At 40.9% G+C, this 19,324-nt stretch overlaps 1 protein-coding gene across 4 annotated transcripts in view; it reads left to right on the plus strand.

The window, feature by feature from the left end:
* CTBP1 (C-terminal binding protein 1) overlaps positions 1–19,324 on the plus strand; it is a 239,939-nt gene that overhangs the window by 79,701 nt on the left and 140,914 nt on the right. Inside the window, exon 1 of one of the 4 annotated variants that reach the window (XM_027736593.2) lies at positions 8,628–8,661. The exons of the other annotated variants lie outside the window; for them this stretch is intronic. Within the exon in view, the coding sequence (XP_027592394.1) occupies positions 8,655–8,661 (7 nt within the window). The 5' untranslated portion in view covers positions 8,628–8,654. Of the gene's footprint in view, positions 1–8,627; positions 8,662–19,324 lie in introns of those variants that run through there. 4 annotated transcript variants of the gene reach the window in all.

The raw sequence follows: 19,324 nt of genomic DNA on the forward strand, positions 1-19,324 counted from the left end.
AAATGTTAAGCTGTTGTTTCTGGTTTAACCATCAAAACCGGCTCTCTTCTTACTCATGTTGCAACATGGGCTGCACAGAGAAGTCTTACTCTAGCAAGAATGTGAGTGCAAAATGCAGTAAATTATGTTAACTATTATGTATTTTACCTAGTTTTATACCAGTGGGTTGTTGTCTGTATTTCAGACAGCTTTGAAAACAAACATATTCCTTTTGTTGAAAAATAGGTTTACATCATCCAAATTGAGCAGTATTATCGTTTCAGAAAGGCTAAATATATTCTGTGCTATCTGTGATCCAAAAAGCTTATGAAGGGATAGAGAAGTAGGAAAAAAGTCCATCTGCTTTTGTTAAAGAAGAGGTAATTAACAAATACATATGAAAAACCCCAAACCCTTCCTCATGCAGAGCTGCCATGACCAGGTGGGCAAGTAAACTGAGGTGTGTTGGCCTCCTTGAGAGCAGGTAGCAAAGCTCAGGAGCATTTTCAATGGAGGTGTTCAGGCTTGAGATAATTCAGGTTTTTTAATCAACTGGTAGTTTCTTTCAGAGTCAAAACAATAGCTGAAACCTAAACAATGTCAGCTCTGCAGTCAATTTATTATGGGATTATGAGAGATCTGAAATGTTATCTTAAGACTATTATTAACTGTTAATTGACAATTAATTCCAGTTAGTTTTAATATAAGCGCTTTTCTGTTACGAGTTTGTTTTGCAGAACAAAGGGGAAAGTGTGTTTGTGTACACACATGGAGGCAGGTTTAGTGATGTCTGATCTAACACTGCATCAAGGGGAAACAGCTGTGATTTAATGAGCACAAAGTGACTGAAGTTCATAACTGGGACTGCCTTATTGATGTTCTTGGAAGGGTTTAAGAAAGCTTCTTGCCCTGCACACGGCTTCAGAATTTAACTGCTGAGGTAGGTTGTGCCAGGAAGAAGGGTTGTGTCTGCAAAACCCGAGAGCTGGGTCGTTGAGTTCTGTGTAATTACGTAATTAAAATGCAGCGTTTCGTTGAACACACCTCACTCAGCAGAGAGAAAGAGAGAGATCCTACAGCTACCTGACACCTCTGTAGCAATCCCACCCTTTTGGCGAGAGGTCCGTATCCGTGCTGGCCTGCCCAAGCCAAGGATCATCTCCTTGGGAGAGGCAGTGGGTTCAGTGCCTCCAGCTTGAAAGATATTGTGTGATTTAACAATACTGTTTGATCGTTCTGGGGATAGGGAGACAGGTACAGGCAAAGACTCTGGTTTGACGCCTTGGTATTGGCAGTGCTTCTAAAAATGGTTAAACCTGCTTAAGTAGCAGTAGTTTTTTTGGCAGAACCATTTCTTTCAGAGGTTCTGAAGGCTCCGGTGTGCCAAAGGCAGCCATGTGGTGTGGAAGCTATGCAGGGCAGCTTCTTTCACCTCTCCAGAGGAGTCTTCCCTCTTCATTTCTAAACCACCACAGTGCTTTGAAATCCAGACATTATCTCCTGTTCAAAAAAAAAAAAAAGCCTCAGCTCAGCCCTTAGCACTTTTGTATTTTGTAGAATACTACGGAGCTTATTGTGAATTAATTCAAGACTCATAAAAATTAGTATTTACTGCTACTAAGAATTAAAGGCTTCTACCTTATGAGCTACCAGAATTGAAGAAACAAGCTGAGGTCTGGGTTTTGCTGGCCTCTTGAAGGTCAGCAAGACCTTGGTGTTGGACTAAAGCATCCACAGAGCTTGAGCGTGACTCCAACCGCAGAGGCCGATTCCTCCCAACCCTGTTCAAGATCTTGAGCCAGAACATGTTACTCACGACCATCTGCTGAATAATGGTATTGCAGAGTCCAGACGCCGTCCTTGTGTAAGCAACCGTAGGCACAATTTCATTCTGTGTATCTCAACTCGCGGCCTCATGCTGAATGAAATGAGAATGCAAGCAGAGTGGCTGCTGCTGGAAAACTCAGCTGAGGAAGAACTATTCCTTCATGCAGAAATTCCCTGCCAAGGTGTTACTCAAGAAGAAATATTTTTTGAAAAGGTGTGGTGGGCAGGAAGGGTTACCAGTGGAGTACTGAGCTTGGCTGGCTTCATGTGGATCACCTGGCATCAGTGGGGGCTGTGCTAATGAAAAAATTGGAAGGCGTCTTAAATATAACAGGGAATCAGGATATTGTTCCGAAATAACGGAGATTGCGTCGGAAACTGGGCTAGTAGAAGCAGAATCAAATTCAAAATATAGAATCAAAGGTTGTGTCTTCTAAGTGAGTAATAGCAGAGTTTTGTAAAATAGGAACTTGCAACAAGATTCTCATTATAGATAAATAGTACTTGGATGATCATGGGATGTGCTTTAGCAATCCCTGTGATATGCATAAAAACAAGTGAACAGAATTTTCTGCTCTATCAGTGTGAGTTCATCATTTCTGAGCAGCTTAATGAGTGAGGTGAAGAGGCTATCATCTCAGAGGGAGACGTGAGGAGGATATTCATCCTCAGATACTGTATGCAGCAAGAGGAAAAGAACTGAAAGCCAGTGACTGCAGAATCAAAAAAACAGTACCAACAACTGCTGAATGAATTGAGGGTGAATGCTGGAAGAGGATTCCTGATGGGCAGAGCACCCGAAGTCCACCGCAGCTTTCCAAGGAGAGTGGTGGCAAGAAAAAATGAAGGGGTTTTCTTAATAGGGAAATTTAAGTTCATGAAAGGAATTATTTTGCATAGCTCCTATAACATCCCAAGGGAAATCCTTCTCAGACCTCTGCTTCTAAGAAATGTGTTATGCCATTAGCACTCTTAATGCTTTATTCAAACTATTTTCTTTTTCGGAGCAAAGTGTGGATGTTCTCAACTACTCAAGACAATCTGCTTTGGGAGTAAAAGCCTGTTGTGATAGATGTTGTGATACACATTAAGCCTACATATCAAGGTAATTGTAATATTAAGAGAAGAACGTATTTAAGTAATGTATAAAATACGTCACCACAACAGAATGTACAAATATCCTTCAAAAGGAGCTCAACATTTCCAGACCAAAACTCCAGGGAGAAAAATTTAGGAAAAAGTAGATGAGGTACAGATACTCATTTCTGGATCCTAGTTGCTGATTTGAGAAAGCCGATAGATTCTTAAAAGCCAATTTTAGATTTTAGTGCAGTATCAACTGTTTTCTTAAATTCCTTATGGTCTCAAAATTGCACCCATGAAACATCAGCTATGTTTACCAAAATATTTTCAAATTTAGATGTGGGTTGCAACACAGGGAGATAATTCAGAAAAGGAAGCGTGTATCTGGTGTTGACAGTTTTGCAAAATGATGTGAATGTGCATTCAGAATTTTCACTATAAGTAAAAAAAAAAAAAAAGATTTTTACTCTTCCAAAAAAACCCCCCAAAAACCCACCAAAAACAAAACAAAAAAAACCCCACCCCCAACCCTATCATTATAACACATTTTCACTTTAAAAATAGCATTTGTTCTTGTGCTTTAAATCAGAAAGTATCAAGGCTTTTCAGTGGAGCAACTTATTCTATCACCCTTGAAAACAAGTGTGGAAAAAGACAACTGTATTGAGTTCCCATCTTTTTGTGATTTTTAGGCCCTATAAGAGTGCAAAGAATAACAACAAATGTTTAAAAACAACAATAAAAAAAATCTGAGTTCATTGTTGTATAATGTTTGCTGCATAATAAATGCTGCATACTTGACATTTTAGTGAGTACAAAAAGTGTTCAGATCACTGAGAACACAGAGATTACCTGGTCCCCACCCCAAACCTGCCCGTGGTGTTTGGTGCCCATGTAACCTCCCTCCCCTCTCCAGCAGGTGCTGGTGTGGAAATGGCTGAATGTAAAGCTGTATGAGTAAAACCAGAGGCTCTGAACAGCTGTGGGAGTTAAGCCCTTGTAGCACCACTTCTGCTAAAGATCTGTGGTCTTATCCCATGTCTAAGATGAGTACCTGTGTCCCTCTACTCTCGTAAGACCCCACCTGGAGCACAGAGCCCAGCTCTGGGGCCCCAAAATAAGAAGTTCTTGGATCTGTTGGAACAAGCCCGAGGTCTGGAGCCCCTCTGCTATGGGGTTGTTCAGCCTGGAGAAGAGAAGGTTCCAGGGACACTTTCCAGAATGTTCCAGTACCTAAAGGGGCTACAAGAGAGCTGGAGAGGGACTTCTTTCATGGACATGGAGTGACAGGACAAGGGGGAATGGCTTCAGAGTGACAAAGGGCAGGTTTAGATTGGATATTAGGATGAAATTATTGACTGTGAGGGTGGTGAGACACTGGAACAGGTTGCCCAGAGAAGCTGTGGCTGTCCCATCCCTGAAGTGTTCAAGGCCAGGTTGGACAGGGCTTGGAGCAACCTGCTCTAGGGGAAGGTGTCCCTGCCCATGGCCGGGGGTGGAACTGGATGATCTTTAAGGTCCCTTCTAACACAAACCATGATATGATTCCATGATAATTGGATGTACAAGCTGGACAAATGCAGCTGTCTGAGAGGCAGCACTTCACAGCATGATAAGGATTTAGCAGAAATGTTGGTTCTTTGGAGAAAAAGTGGTCTACCAAGAACTCCAAAAAAGTGGGAGCTCCTTGCTTTAACTTAAGATGTTCAATAATTCTAGTGTCCAAGAGAAGAATGAGGCAACTTAGTCTCAAAGTGTTTCATGAAATGATTATTGAACTGGGTCAAACCATAAGGTGCCCTCTAGCCCAATGTCCTGTATGAAACAGCAGGCAAAATCAAGCCAGCTATGTACAGTATTTCAAAAACTTCCAGCTTTCAGATTTTTTCAGAGTATGGACTTCTGACCTGATGCAGCTTCCATGCTACACTCGGTGATATATGTACATATTTATTCTTCCCCTGGAAAGCTTGGCTGGTGCTCCTTCTGACTCCTGTGAACTTAGGTCCCTGCACTCCTTACTGGGAAGGAGGAAGGTACATTAGAAGAAAATTTACCAGATCAAGTGAATGGTACCAGATAAAAAAAGCAGTGGTGGGCATTTTTGACCACTGGAATGGCTTACAGATGTTTAGGATAGGAATGCTGTCATGTGGGCAGTAAGATAAAGACACCCTGGTATATTTGATTATAATACTTAACGTTATGCATGCAGATACATTTTAGAGTAGACTGGGTATGCATATATGCAGTCTTAATATCCAGGATAAATTTGCGTAATTATAGCTCATAATTTATCTTGTTGCAGCTATTTCTGAAAGTTAAATAATTGCTGATAGGAGGGAGTGGTAATTTATGGCAAGAGAAAACGCTCTCGCCTCATGTGGAGGGTGGTGGGTGTGATTCTGAAGCTGGTCCTGTTTGCTGCTTCTCTAAAATATGCATTGCTGCTGTCTGTAGGCATGTTTTTGGGACTGAAAAGACTCATAGCAATGTGGGTATTTTCTTAGTAAATGAAGTGATCACTGTGCAGAACACTTGTAAAATATTTAAATAAATGGTGATTTTTAAATGGGGATATTGTGGGTACGTTTTCCAAAATATATTCATTCAGAAGGAAAATAGCATGTTATAATAAATTTCCAGTTGCTAATAATATGCCAGAAAACAGATTTTTTAATTTTAACTGATCTGGGTTGCCATAGTTAGGGAAGGCAGCAGCTTATCTAGAGTAGTAAGCCTTTTAAGGAACTGTGTCTGTTTATTAACTTAACAATGTTCTATAAATTATTAGATTGAAATGTGGATATGGCCTTTGAGAAGATGGATGTCATGAGAAGAGCTGATGGAATTATAACTTCGAATATGTTCCTGTTTATGTGTTTAATGTATTATTAAATGTCGTTTATTTAAGAAAGGAATTAAATTAATAATGGATCTAGTATAAACAAATATTGGTTTATATTACTTAGACTCTATTTGATTTTTGTTTCATGACAGCAGTTCAGAATTAAGATTCCATTATTTATTAGCTAGAAAGAAGGATGGGAAACGCCACATATCATTTGTTTAGCTAGGAAATCCATGGAAGCCAAGGAAGTGACTAAACACTGTGGATGGAAAATACTCACTGCAGGTATGAAAGTATGCTTCCAGGAAATGCTGGATGTTTTTCTAGAAAAGAAATATTTGGAAGATTTGGCAAGACATCAGTCATGTGAAGACTCGCTGAAAGCACCACGTATCTGGCATTATAGAGGATTAAAACTAATTTTAGGACAGCCGTCTAAAGCAGTTGGTAGGGCACAATTAGCCTGCAGAGACAGAGTACTGTGGAGTTTCAGGAACTAATAATTGTAAACTTTAATAAACAGGATCTCAGTATTTTAAGTTCTTCGTTTAGGACGTGATTCGAAGCTGTGTGGAAATAACGTAACACGGACAGTGGAGACTGAGGACGTGCCTAAGTGTGTTCTTCCCAGCAGTAAAGCCTTTGCAGTAAGAGATGCTCCATCTTCCTCCCTGAGGAAGGAAGGGCTTCTCCAACACCTTTACAGGAGGTTGGAAAAGCTCTTCTCGCTGCATTTCTCAGTAGTGGAAAATATCCATGCGGGAAAACACTTTACCATGTGTAAAGCCTCAGACCTTCAAGTTCAATGGGATTCATTGTGATCCTAAGTTCAAACAAGTACTTACTACTCAAAGTTATTCAACATGGCACAAAATTTTGATAAGAGAGTCAGTCTACCAGGTAAGACACTTGCTTTGTGTATTTAAGTACGTATTCCAGCATCCTAAAGGTACTAGAAATCTTTGTGTACTCCAGTAATGACTGCTGAAGTCTGACTAGTTAATTAATTAATTTGGTGTAAATATTTTCCTATGTAGGTAATCTGTTTTTATGACTTTTAATGCCAAAATCAGCATCATCTTTGAAGGAATAAATTACAAAGCAAGGAGAAGTCTAGAAGGTAATTATTACAAATATGGTAGTGAATTCTCTAGCCACCACTTCACTGCGGGGTTTTTTTCTTTTTCTTTTTGTTATTTTCGGTTATGCTTTATAAAACATGTTTATAGACTATGTCAGCAATGTTCTTCCTCAGTTGCTGTTGCAAAGACTATTTTCGCAGTTTATCACAAAATGCCAGATTTGCTCAGCATGTAATTTAATCTTATGCTTGGAAGCATCCACATTACTTGGTTATCATAAAATTATTCTTTAATAAAAATGTATGCTCTGTGATCTATATTTTATTAATTTGGTGAGTCAGTTTATCGATTGTTGCAGATGCCATGAATGTATAATTTGTCACAGTTATTGGTTGCCTGTCAGCAGTTCGTAGCACCACAGTGTTCTTGGCTCTTGGGGCACCTTAGAAATAAACCTTTCTTGATCTGCAAAAGAAAAGCTTTTTCCTGTAAATTAGTATCAAGACTTGGGTTGATATCTGGTTTATCACTTTGTGGTGTGTGTTACCCTGTATGAGCCAAACACTGTGAACAAATTCATAGTGTGGCCTGTTCAGGGAAGAGTTTTGAGCAAATACAATTTAGTGATTTTAAATGCTGGGGGTGAGGTCAGAAGGAGCACGACATCAGAAATAGGAGGCACAGGCTTTGTCACTATTTTAGTTCGCTCTAAACTTAGGAGTTAGCAGGGTCACTAGACTGGAAAAACAAAAGCAAATTCTTGAGTTTTTTGTCCCCTCTTTTACAGTTGATAGTTCTCTGCTGTAATATACAGCAGTCATGAGTTTTGCTGATTGAGAAGTTTATTTTTAAGAATGAATGTTAATGAATTTGAATTAAAAAAAAGACTACGTGTTCCATACAGAGATATATATTTTTATATATTTTTATATATTTAAGTAAAGCAGGTATTTCTATCCAAAACTGTTTGACTTAATAAGAAAGTTTACTTTGCTGATAACTCCTCAGCAGTGATACAGCGTAAAGCTTCGTGTGTTGGAGTGGAGTCGTGTGGTTGAAAACATCTGCTGGTTTCGTTTTTGGTATTTTTAAAGGCTGGTTCTGCACCCTGGGAGCTCGTTCAAGTCACGCACGGAGCTTGCGAGTCGGGTTGTCAAAACCAGTGGCTGAACAGACACTGAGCTCAGATTTTGGCTGGAGTAGACTTTTAGTGGTTTACATCCCGTCATCTTTCTGGATTCTCTAAAATGCGTTTCATAGGTCTTGGGTACTCTCTGGTGCTTCTGGGTCTTGATTTAGGAAGGGGCATCCTTTCACATGGAACAGAGTAAGTTCCCTGGGGGGCTCCCCAAGTTTTTGGTCTGTATAATTAATATATGTTGGTGGGGGCGGCTACATAAAAAAATCTGGGAAAAGGCCCTGTCCAAAATAAGAAGGATTGAGGGAAATAAGAAGGGGCGGGGGGGTGGGAGAGGAAAGGAAAAAAAAAAAAGGAAGGGGGAAAAAAAAAGAAAAAAGAAAAAAACGTAAGAAGGGGGAAAATAAAAGGAAAAGGGTGGGTAAAAAAAAGGGGAGGGGGAGGAAAAACCAGAGGAAGAAGGGAGGAAAAAGGGAGGAAAGGAATTAGGAGGGGGGCGGTCGCGGAGCGGGCCGAGCCGGCGCTCCCCGCCCCCGCCGCCGCGTCACGAGCCGCGCCGCCATTGGCCGGGGGGCGGTGGCGGGCGGCCGCCATTGGCTGCGGGCGGGGCGCTCCCCGCCCCCATTGGTCCGCCCGCCTGCCCCGTGTGTGCGGCGGCGGCGGCGGCGGCGGATCCCGGTGCGGAGCCGGCGGGATGCAAGGTGGGTGCAGGGATGGATGGATGGATGGATCCATCGAGGGATGTACGTATGGAAGGATGGATGGATGCCTGCGCGGACCGCCCCCCCTCCTGTGCCGTGCCCCCATCGCTTGATTTTTATTTTTATTTTATTTTTTTTAAATTTTAATAATTATTTTTATACCGCGCCCCCGGCTGCGCCAGCGCGCAGCGCAGCGCCGGGGATTGCCGGGGAGCGCCGGGGGTGGGCAGGGAAGCGACGGGAAGCGGCCGCATCCTGCCCGCTCCCCCCGCGGTGCGGGGCTGCTCGGGGGATGCGGCTCTTTGTGCGGGGGGAGCACCGGGAGTTTGCCGGGCCAGGAGCGCCGGGAACGTCGAGGAGATGCCCCCGCGCGTCCCGGGTCGGTTGTGGTGGTTCCAGCCCTGTGGGATCGCGCAGGGACGGGGCGATGCGCTGGGATGAACTTGGGGAGCGCGGAGTTGGCGCTGCGGGTGTGTCCGGTTTGAAAATCGGAGGTTTGCGCGTGTTGAATTGCGGAAAGTGCAAGGGAATCAATCTGCTGGGGAGCTGTCGTCAGATCCCTGCGGAAAAAGCCGGGATCCTTCCCATAAGTTGTTTCTGTGGATTTGCTAAATATTAAATGACTGCTTCCCCCTTTGGGTAATTGGAAGTCGACGTGATGATGTGCTGTTATCAGAACATACTTTGTTTGGTTTGAGTTTAAAAATAACAAACATGAAGTTAAATACTCTCCATTTTTATCTTGCCTCGCAAATCTGTTTTGTGTTTCAGGGACAAATTTAGATCTGTTATTTTGCAACATATCTCTTTTTCATGAGGTGTTTTACAATCAACTGTATTTATTATATTTCTTCTGTGTATTTAACGTCGTATGAAAACACACCTGCCTTTTTAACGTCTGAGCTTCCTGGTGGTTTTCATGGCAAAAGTTATTTCTGATGGAGGTACGTTTTCAGACAGAGAAATCAGCTGGCAGATTTTGCAACTTTTCTCTGTGGCATTTTGCACTGCGTAAGGCTGCAGTTAGGATTGGGTTCTGTGCTTTTTGTGCCATCTAGTAGTTACCTGGAAATTTAAATACAATGTGAGCATCCCCAGCTGGAGATAGTACTGGAAATTGTAGCATATTTGCACAACGATTTCTGTGACATACACGAAAAGTGGAAATGTTGGTTAGAAGTAACTCATTATGGCCATTTAAAAATCAGTGCCTTAATGCTTCTTTGGAATAAACTTGCCACTGAACCTTTAAGGTGCCTTATGCGGAATTTGGATTAAAACCAGGGGTTCTGTCAGTGAGTCAGTGTGATGCACACCTGTGTTTGCTCACGATGCTCTTAACCCCTTGCTGTGCATCACAGAGGCAGAAAGATGCTTGTGGGGCCAGGTCTGTTGCTAGGCCTAAAAATTTTAATTTTTTTGTTGCTAGCTTGAAGCCGTAAGAATCAATAAAGGGTTTCCTGTGGAACAGTGGAAGAATTCCAGTGTGGCCCTACCAAGCAGGAGCAGCCCCTGCGCCTCTGGGGTTTGGGAAGCAGCTGGATGAGCTGCTCTGTCACAGGGTCATGTGTCCTCACCTGTGGGTGCACAGGCATCCTGAGCACCGAGAGGGACCGTGGCAGTGGGATCCTTTTTGTGAAAAATAATGATGAATAGAGAGAGCACCTGTTGCACCAGCAGTGATTTGTCAGCTCCCAGGAAAAAACTGCATACCTGCAGCTCTGTGATTGTCTACCCAAATCACTTAGATTGTCTAAAATGATAGATACCTGGGGAGTTTAAATTGAATTTATCAGTGTGTTATAATGAAATGATTGTGAATGCTTGAGTATATGAGAAATTTAAATAGCTATCTGTAAAATATTTTTTATTATGAAATAATTGCTATTTATACAAGCTATCTGTACTTTTAAAATGAAGCCAGCTACAGTTCAGTCACTGCTGTTTAAAAGTAGAAGTACCCTTGCGTACATTTTATTGTGTTTTGATTCCATTACATAATGGCACGCATAATTTTCACACGTTACATAAACTTCTTCAGAGCATCCTGAGAAAACAGACAAAATAAGGTCTGTGCCTGGCTGATACCGACCGAGACTTCTTTAGCCTAAATAGCAAATTCTGGTTTCTAATAGTGTGTAAACAAACTGCAGCCAGGCTGGCAGGCGTTGCCTGCTTGTGGCGGTAACAGAAATATGAAAGATGACGTGAGTACTGCAGGACTGAATTACCCTCCACGCCTCCTGCTTGTTTTCTCACCCAGGCAGGTGAGGGAGAGCAGATGAAGACTTTGCTTTCCCTTTGGCACAGCACCGGATTGTTTCCCTGGTGCCACGTTACCTGTGACCCCACCACAGAGCTGAAGAAATCCTTGTTGTTTCTTAGTCTTGTGCTTAAATTAGGAAATGTTGCTAAGCGTAGACTTTAACCCGAAGTCTACGTAGACTTTAACCTGAAGGAGATACGTGTTATTAAAAAAAAAATCTCTTCCAAATATAAATGGATAATAAACTCTTAATAAATATTTTTCTAAATAATCAAACATAAAAAAGTCAGGCTAGTAAAACTCAGTTAGTTGATTTTTTAGGCTTATATTTTTTTGTAATTGTATGAGTTGGATAACAATTAGATTCCAGTATACACTGGAAGATTCACATGGATAAAATGAATTTGCTAAACATAGGTTACTGAAGGTTAAGCATCAGTAATATGCATCAATCATACATTTATTAGAAAAAAAATCTCTGAATTTCCTATTTTATCTATCTGTGTATCTAAATTAAAGAACTAGAATTTTAGTAGGTGTCATCTAGTTGTTTTATTGCTGATTTTCGTTTGTTTGTTTGTTTGTTTTCCTTTACCGTGACCTTGTTGGGCGAGAGAACAGAGAGAATATTTCCTTGGTGAAGTGTGAGGGATTATTGAGTCTTTACGGTCATAGTTTCTCTCTAATAGCAGCGTGACTTATGGTAGCACTTTCCCCTGATAGCAGCAATGTTTATTTCAAAAGCATCATTTTCATACTTAAACACATGCAGCGCTAGATTGGAAAACTTTTAATGACAATTGCATGTCGTGTTTGTTTTTAAATGGTTATGTTGAATGATGGCAGAAAAATTAATCTGTAGTTTTTAAAGATCTCTGATCTTTATATTTGTTATTTAACAGAGCCATAATGTCATCACCAAGAGCTGCCAGTTGGGTATAAAGTGCGATGTGTAACGCTTTCTGGTGGTGGAGTCGCTCTAAGTGGAGAAATAATTTGAGCAGTACAAGGATTTTTATGGCACTCTTGTCACAATTAGCTGTGTTTATGAAATATGAATTTACACAACATCTGCCTTTTGGGGCCAGCGTTCCCATCGGAGCCCGCTCGCTTCCCAAACCAGCAGTGTGGTGTCTGGAGCATCATGACAGGGCAGCATGGACTGTGTGGTGGATGGACAACCATGGCAGTGTAAGGATTCACTTGATAGGTCTGGGTGAGGAACTTGTGCAGGAAATGCAGATGGTTTTAAGTGTAAAACCTTTCGGTTTCACTTTAGCAGGGGGGCTTGCTTAGGCGCACCAAGGTCCCTGACCTGCAACTGGCTCGTCCTGTTCTCGCTCCTCACAGTCTTTGCTCATCCCCTTAATTCTTGTGCTCCCCTATAGGCAAAAAGGGTGGCATGTGTGGTGTGCTGGTGGGGTGGGATTTAAGGTCTGGCACACACCATTACGATGGATTTTGGAGGGAATAGCCCTCTCTGTCCTGAAGCTGCAGATGAGGACTTGCAGTGAGGTGGGTGAATCCAGCTGGACCTTGCAGCATCAAAGTGCTGGTTTGTCTCCTCGAAATTCTCCTCCTCCACGTGCCTCTTGGTTGTCACCCTCTTACCTAAGGGTTTCAGGCGTTTTATATGGTTACACCTATCAGATTTGTCTCCTCATGGACCACTGTGTCTTTTACTGTTTTATTTTCCTCCAGCACATGGTGGAGGGCTCCTCTTGCCCCTCCTGGCTAGGCTCAGAGATGGTCATTAATGTCTAACTGCTAAAATTTTTGTAAGCATCACAGGAAAGGCAAGTTCACAGGAGGATAAAGTAGCCTGAGAGACACTGATGCTCCTCCTTGGTAGGGGCTGGCTTGGGGGGAAAGAGCAGGAGGTGCTTTACAAAAGATGGAGTTTCCCATCATGGGCCAACTTGGGGCACAAGTAGCTTTTCATACCAATGAGAAATGGGCACAATGATGAGAGACTGTGGAAAAACATTAAAAATAATTCTGTACCACTTCTCCAACTTTCCATACCTTGCCTATCTTGACTAGTGAATGTTTCAGATCTGGCACTGCCCCTCAGGGCAGGAACTGTGCAAGTGTAAGGTCCCAACCTGGCCCGTCGAGGTGGGCAACACTCAGTATGTGGAAATTGTTCTGAAACATTCACAGTGAGTGCTGTTGGCACAACATCCTGCAGATTTTGAGGCCCAGTATTAAGAAATGAGTACTCAAACTAGAGGTTGTACAACTTGGAAAGCCTGGCACAATGGTTTGGTTGGGTGGTGGGAGTGATCTAAATGCTCACTGCTATTTTTGCCATCATTGAGGGCAAAATAGTTGAGGTTGTTCATGTAGCAAGCTGTGGTGTTGTGAAGACTAACAGCAGACTGTGCTCTGTGTTACCTTTACATCCACATTTTAGAAGATAAAGTAAAAATAGTACCAAGTGTTATATCTTGGTGAAACCATCCAGCAAAACCTCCTTGTTCTTCTATAGATATTTAGTCCAGCCTTCTGCCACTGCCACCTGAGGCTTTGCTTCTAATTGTTCTCTTACTAATATTTGCAAATTATTGTTACAGTTGCTAGATCAGAGTGAAAATTATGTGCAACAGGTAGTTGTTATAGTGGAGGTCAGTCATGTTATCTTAGAGCTAGTTTAATCTGGTGAAGGAGAGTCCAAACTAGTTAATTGTCTCTTCTTTGGGTTATCTTCTATAAAAAGGGGATAATCATAATCATAAAATGTGCTTTAGGACTTATTAAATATTTCTGAAGCACTTAGGAATCATAGTTAAAAAAATAATTGCCTAGTAAATTGTCTACTTAATAAAATGTAAAAATAAAAGATCTAGAATATATTTGGCTTCATAATCATTTAAATAGATGCATGTAGTTTATTTACCTGCTCAGTGAGAACTAACAACCATTGAAAACAAATAGGTCTTTAGGAGAACTATACTGGCAAAATGAAATTATTTAAATCAGGGTTTCCAGTTCACTAGTTTAAATTACTTTTACATTTATGATTTAGGCTTTGATTTAAATCATACTTTGTACTGTTAACGTTCAAAATTTATCATCAACACTGAAGCTGTGAACACAAAAGACGTTCTTGGCAAGACCTGCAGAATGCAATGTCAGTATATTTCTCTGGAATACTAAAGATTTAGAAAACAAAACCTTCCTCTCGGCGCTTACAACTTTTGATATATGGGGGAAAAAAAACCAAAACAAGCTGCAAATGATGGTATTTTAGTCAACAGACTGATGGGTGGCTGTTCCAATGGCCTGGAAGGGACAAGGGCTGAGTAGAGACTGCTGGCATGTGGCTCTGTGGTCATTGTTTTTTTTAGAATTGGAGGAATATTTATAAAGTTTTTTTTTTAATAAATAACATCAATCTCTTCATCAAATATGAAAGGATTGATAATGTTTGCTCTTGCTTTTGTGGATTAGGAGTAATACCAAGAAAGAGACTTGTGCATTACCAGCAAAAATACTTCTGAATGGAAAGGACTTCCTAGAGCTTTTTATTCGTTTATTGTTCTGCTGAGCAATTAGAAAAACAAAATCTCTTTAGATTGTCTTTACACTCGACAGATTGGCATTTGTTTTCCTCTCTGTGTAAAAAACCCTCAAATAACCAACAAACTGAGATTTTCTTCAATAAGGAAGTTTAGAACCAAAGTTTCCAGAATTTGTGACTCTTATTCTCATGTTACTGCAGCTGGGAATACGAAGGGGAAGGTGTGGGCTTTGCTTGAAAGTTGTGTGTAGCCTTGCAAGCTGTGCAAGGCTGTAAATCCTCAAACCAGCTCTGCCTCCCGGCAGTTTTACATGGATCCTGGTGCAGCCACGGTGCTGTGTGGCCCCAGAGATGGGGATTGCATGGTGCACTTACCTCTCCTGCTTGATCTCTTTTGGATGATAAAAGGGGATGGACTGCTTCCTCTTTTCACAGGACCCATATATCCTCAAGGATTTTCTGGAATTAAGTGCCTGTGAAATTAGGAGCAGAGGAGTGGCTCTTGGCAGGACTTACTAGCCCTTCAGTTGCCTTTAGGAAATGTTGTGAACAGGGATCTGACTTGCACGCAGTAAGAAATGGTAATTTCAGCTTTAAGTAATGATGCTTTAAATTGTGATTTGCATTTGTATCTTTAAGGAGTAAATACCAGATTGCATAAGTAGTTTTGTACCTTCCTGTTTTCATTCTTACTCAGAATATCTTGAGATAGAATAACCTCTGAGTTGTTACTGTGTTGTATTGGTACCACAGTTTGAAAACCAAGATCAATAATCATATTTCCTATCCTCTCCAACAACAACAACAAAAATCTATTATTTTCTGAATTGTTCAAAAATGTTGCTTGGCTCATTTTGTGTGTACCCACTTCAGTGACCAGAATGTCAATGGAGGCTTTGTTTAAATGTTTTTCTTTATTTTTTTCTCTGCACTCCCACCCACACATACACCTGTTCATCTGAGTCTTTTGGGCCAGATATCGGTTTATTTGGTTGGGCTTTATGGCTTTTTTTTTTCTTCCTCCATCGTTCAGTTAACTGCTTGTTGTCAGCAGTTCTGGCACATCCCCTTGTTTTCTGTAGGCTGCCTGTGGAAAAAAGGCTTGTTTCCAATGGCAAAGAGTTAATCTGGCTCAGAGTTAGATTAACTGTTGCAGTAGCTCATGATAAACATCTGTTGCAATACTCCCAGATGAGAACATTGCTTTCAAAACTATTTACTGCACATTTTGAACCGTGCACTTTACTTGTGGTTTTATTTTTTCCCCTCCAATTACTAAATTCTTTTGAAAGGACATAAATCCATAGAGCCTATCTCGGAGACTGTGTTTATTTTATGATACAGGGAAGGAAATGTGGTTATTGAGTTATTGTTCATGTGCTAGAGCCCCCGAATACTTCTGACTGGAGCACAGAGGCGTGTGCATTCCTTAATAAAAACCAACTGTGGAGTGGCTCCTGGGAGTACTGCTGCATGTGTCCGTGCTCTGCCTGTGGTGGAACCCTCTGGATGCAGATCCTCTGGGTGTTTTCCTCCTGCTCTGAATTTGGCAAGATAAGACTGGCAGGGAATGTAATTTTACTTGAGCCTGAAACCCAAGGGTGGGTATATGCTTGAAACGGTTTGGCCAAAAGGACTTTGCCATTGAGGAAACCTTCTGCTATTTCTTCGGAACATTTTTTTTATTTTTTTTTTTTATTTTTTTTTTTAATTTTTAAAGAAGTTTTTGAATTCTAGATATTTACTGGATCAAATAATGGCAGCTTCTCCTGCAGCTGGCTTTTGAAGTTAGTTCTGCCAGCAGCCACTTCTTGCTGTAGCTGAGAATCCAAGAGCAAGCAAGCAAAGCGAACTTTGGTACCTTTTCCCAAAACATCAACAACCTTCTCCCCCACCCCGCCCAAGCCACAAAACCAAACCATTCTTGGTGTCTCTGGGAAAATACTATTGAAAACCAACATGGAATATGGTGCATGTTTTCCAACAAATAGTTTTTCTTTCTTATGCTAATAAGGAAGATTCTCTTAACGAAATTATTTTCAAAGCATTTTCACCCATATTTCTGAGAAGGTGAAAAATATTTTTGGGCTCAATTTCATATACTTAATGTTTCCTACCAATATCAGAGAAAATATCTGTGTACTTTACAGGTGTGTTGATCTTCACCATGATTAGCCCTCTTTGCATAGCTGTCTGACAAACTGAGGCAAAAAAAATGGGTGACTTCCACACATGGAAGATACTTGTAGTAAAATACATGAGTCTGTAGCTTTCTTTCTTGCTGATTTTGTTAGGTCTGGCAGAAACACTTGTTTTAGCAATAATCTGTAAGAACAGCCGTTCTGGTTCAGATCAAGCACATCTAATTCAATATCCTGTCTCTGATGGTGATCAGCAGCAGGTATCTAGGGAAGAGTACAAGAACAGTGATAAAGTGTTAGAATCTAAGGTGAGATTTCTTAGTTTACCATTTTTACGGTGGTCTCAGGATTTTCAGAATCTCCTTCCTAAGCATAATGCTGAAATTACAGGTGTGTGATATTTAACAGCCTTGGCTTTCTCTTAAGGGCTGTGGTAGTGATAAGAGGATAAAAAAGGAAAAAACCCTGAAAAGTAATGGATGGTATGTAAAATAAAGAGAAATAATGCTATAGACTGGTAAAAAAAGTGAAAAAGGAGCTGTAATCACTGCACAGTATAAAGAAATGGCAGGAAAGGGTTGGCTTGTTACCTGAGAGATGATACCCTGCTGCACCAGAGCTCACTGAGAACTTGCTCTGGCAGGTTTTTATCCATCACTTGTGTCACATCATTTGGGCACAGGGAAGAGTAGGGCACAACCAGAACATGGAGAAATGTGGTTGGCCTGAGCCTAGTTCAAGGCAAGATGGTAGAGGGCAGACAAATGAAGTGTGGGAGAAGAAACACATGGGAAAGGGGAACGTGAGTGAAGGGAGTGTCAAAGAAACCTTTAGAAACTCGGGATTGTTCTCTGTCTGTAAATATCTGACCATTCAAATTAGTGAGTAAGAAGCGTTGTCTGTGTAGGAAGTATGTTCTGCAGGTCTGCACTGACTCCCTTGTGGCATCACCGTATTTTCCCAGGCTCCAAGACACCCAGGTTTTATTTTTAGTGCTACCCTGGGTTCTGTTTTATGGCGAACCAGCAAGTTCCAGCTTGCTGCAGTCATTACTACTAAGACCATCTAAATTAGCAACTTAGAGCAACGTAAATAGTAATAAATGATTTTGTCTTAGTGAGGATTAAAAGGTACACTTAGGATGGACTTGGTTTTGGGTCAGGTTTTTTTAATGCTCTAGAGCAGAAGCATGATGAGCACTTCCATCAGTGGCATGCAGAGGTAATGGTGCTGTACTTTAAATAGCAGACACGAAGGCGTTGTGACTGGGACATTGTCGCTTTAGCATTCACTTCTTAAAAAGTAGATTTTTTTTTTTAAAGGGAGCTTTTACAAAGGTGTGTGGAAAACTGTTATTGACTGTCTAAAGTGAATTCAAGAATAATACCGCTGAGGAGGTGTTGCAGTGGATGAGGAGGTGTTACAGCAAACTGCTCACCAAAATAAGTCATGCTGCAAGCTGGCATCAAACCTGACAAATTCAGGGTTTGTCGTGTGTATCAGGATGAAGAGAAGAGGACACATTTGAGTACAAAAGGGCAAAAGCCATCTTGAATTTTAACACAGTGTACATAATCCTATGAGCAACAAAGGGGTTTAGGACAACCAGAGAAAGTGGGTGCTTTGTGGTACCTTACAGAAAGGACAGCTTCATCGGTGGGTAAAGACCAGGCAAAGGAGGTTTATCAGCTCATAAGGTAGGTACAAGATAAAATAATTCAAACCAGTCTTTAGTTAGTTGGTATTTTCATATATGTGTATATAAATAAACATAAATTAATAATATTGGTAGTATTGTGTGCGTATGATATTAGAACAAAGTTTCCTGTAATTAAAGGGGCACAGTGCAGAAGCAGCTTCACAATATGGGAACGGGAGGGACATAAACACCAGGAGTTTCAGGATTGAGCTTCATTTACCTTTTTAAGAGGATTATAGGAAATTGATCCTTTCTCAGTTCCCCAAAAGGCTTTTTCCAGCCTGGCATTCTCAAATCCAAGGAGCCTGGAGTCCGGGGCTGGTTTTCTCTGATATGTGCTGTGGAAGGTGCTTTGATTTATACCTTCTTTTTACTGGGGCAGCTGTGGACAGGAGTACAGGAGTGAATTGTGCTCTCTCTCTCTTTGCCAAAGAATTTCACCTTTTCCACTGATTATTCATGCTTCTGAAGAACCTGAGTCTTTGTATGCTTCCTATTAGTAAATAAAATTAAATGCAACTTCCATAGTTACTACTCTCTGTAGGAAAATAGGATCTCTAACAAGGTGTATATAAAATAAATTTTTCCAAAATCTAATAATCTGGGTTATGCTGTAGCCCTTACTATGCAGCTTTTTATTGAAAGGTTTATAAAGGTAACATGTCAACACTTTGTCTTTTTCCCTCCCATTGCAGCAATGTTTCTTTTGCATTTTAGATGCCTTGTAACCACCTTAGAATAAACATTCTCCAGCTTCAGCCTGGATGCATTTTTACAGCACACACAGGACTTTTTTATGGATGGTTTTGCACTTTCTCTCCTGTTACCTGTCTCCATGTTTGCCTAACAGCTCTCCGAAATCCTTTCTAAGCATCCCAATGATTTCATTGTCACTCACAAATAAAGAATATGCCCTGTTATATATTTAACATAAGGAGAATTTACTCTTGAATTTCAATATTCACTTAAAAATTTTTGGTTTTCCTATAGCCTTATAAATTGACGACTTTCATAAGGAGGTTCTTCAGGATCAA

The sequence above is a fragment of the Pipra filicauda genome, unplaced genomic scaffold (assembly GCF_003945595.2).
Source record: "Pipra filicauda isolate LSUMZ 115617 unplaced genomic scaffold, ASM394559v2 scaffold30_size5312502_pilon, whole genome shotgun sequence".
NCBI lineage: Eukaryota > Metazoa > Chordata > Aves > Passeriformes > Pipridae > Pipra > Pipra filicauda.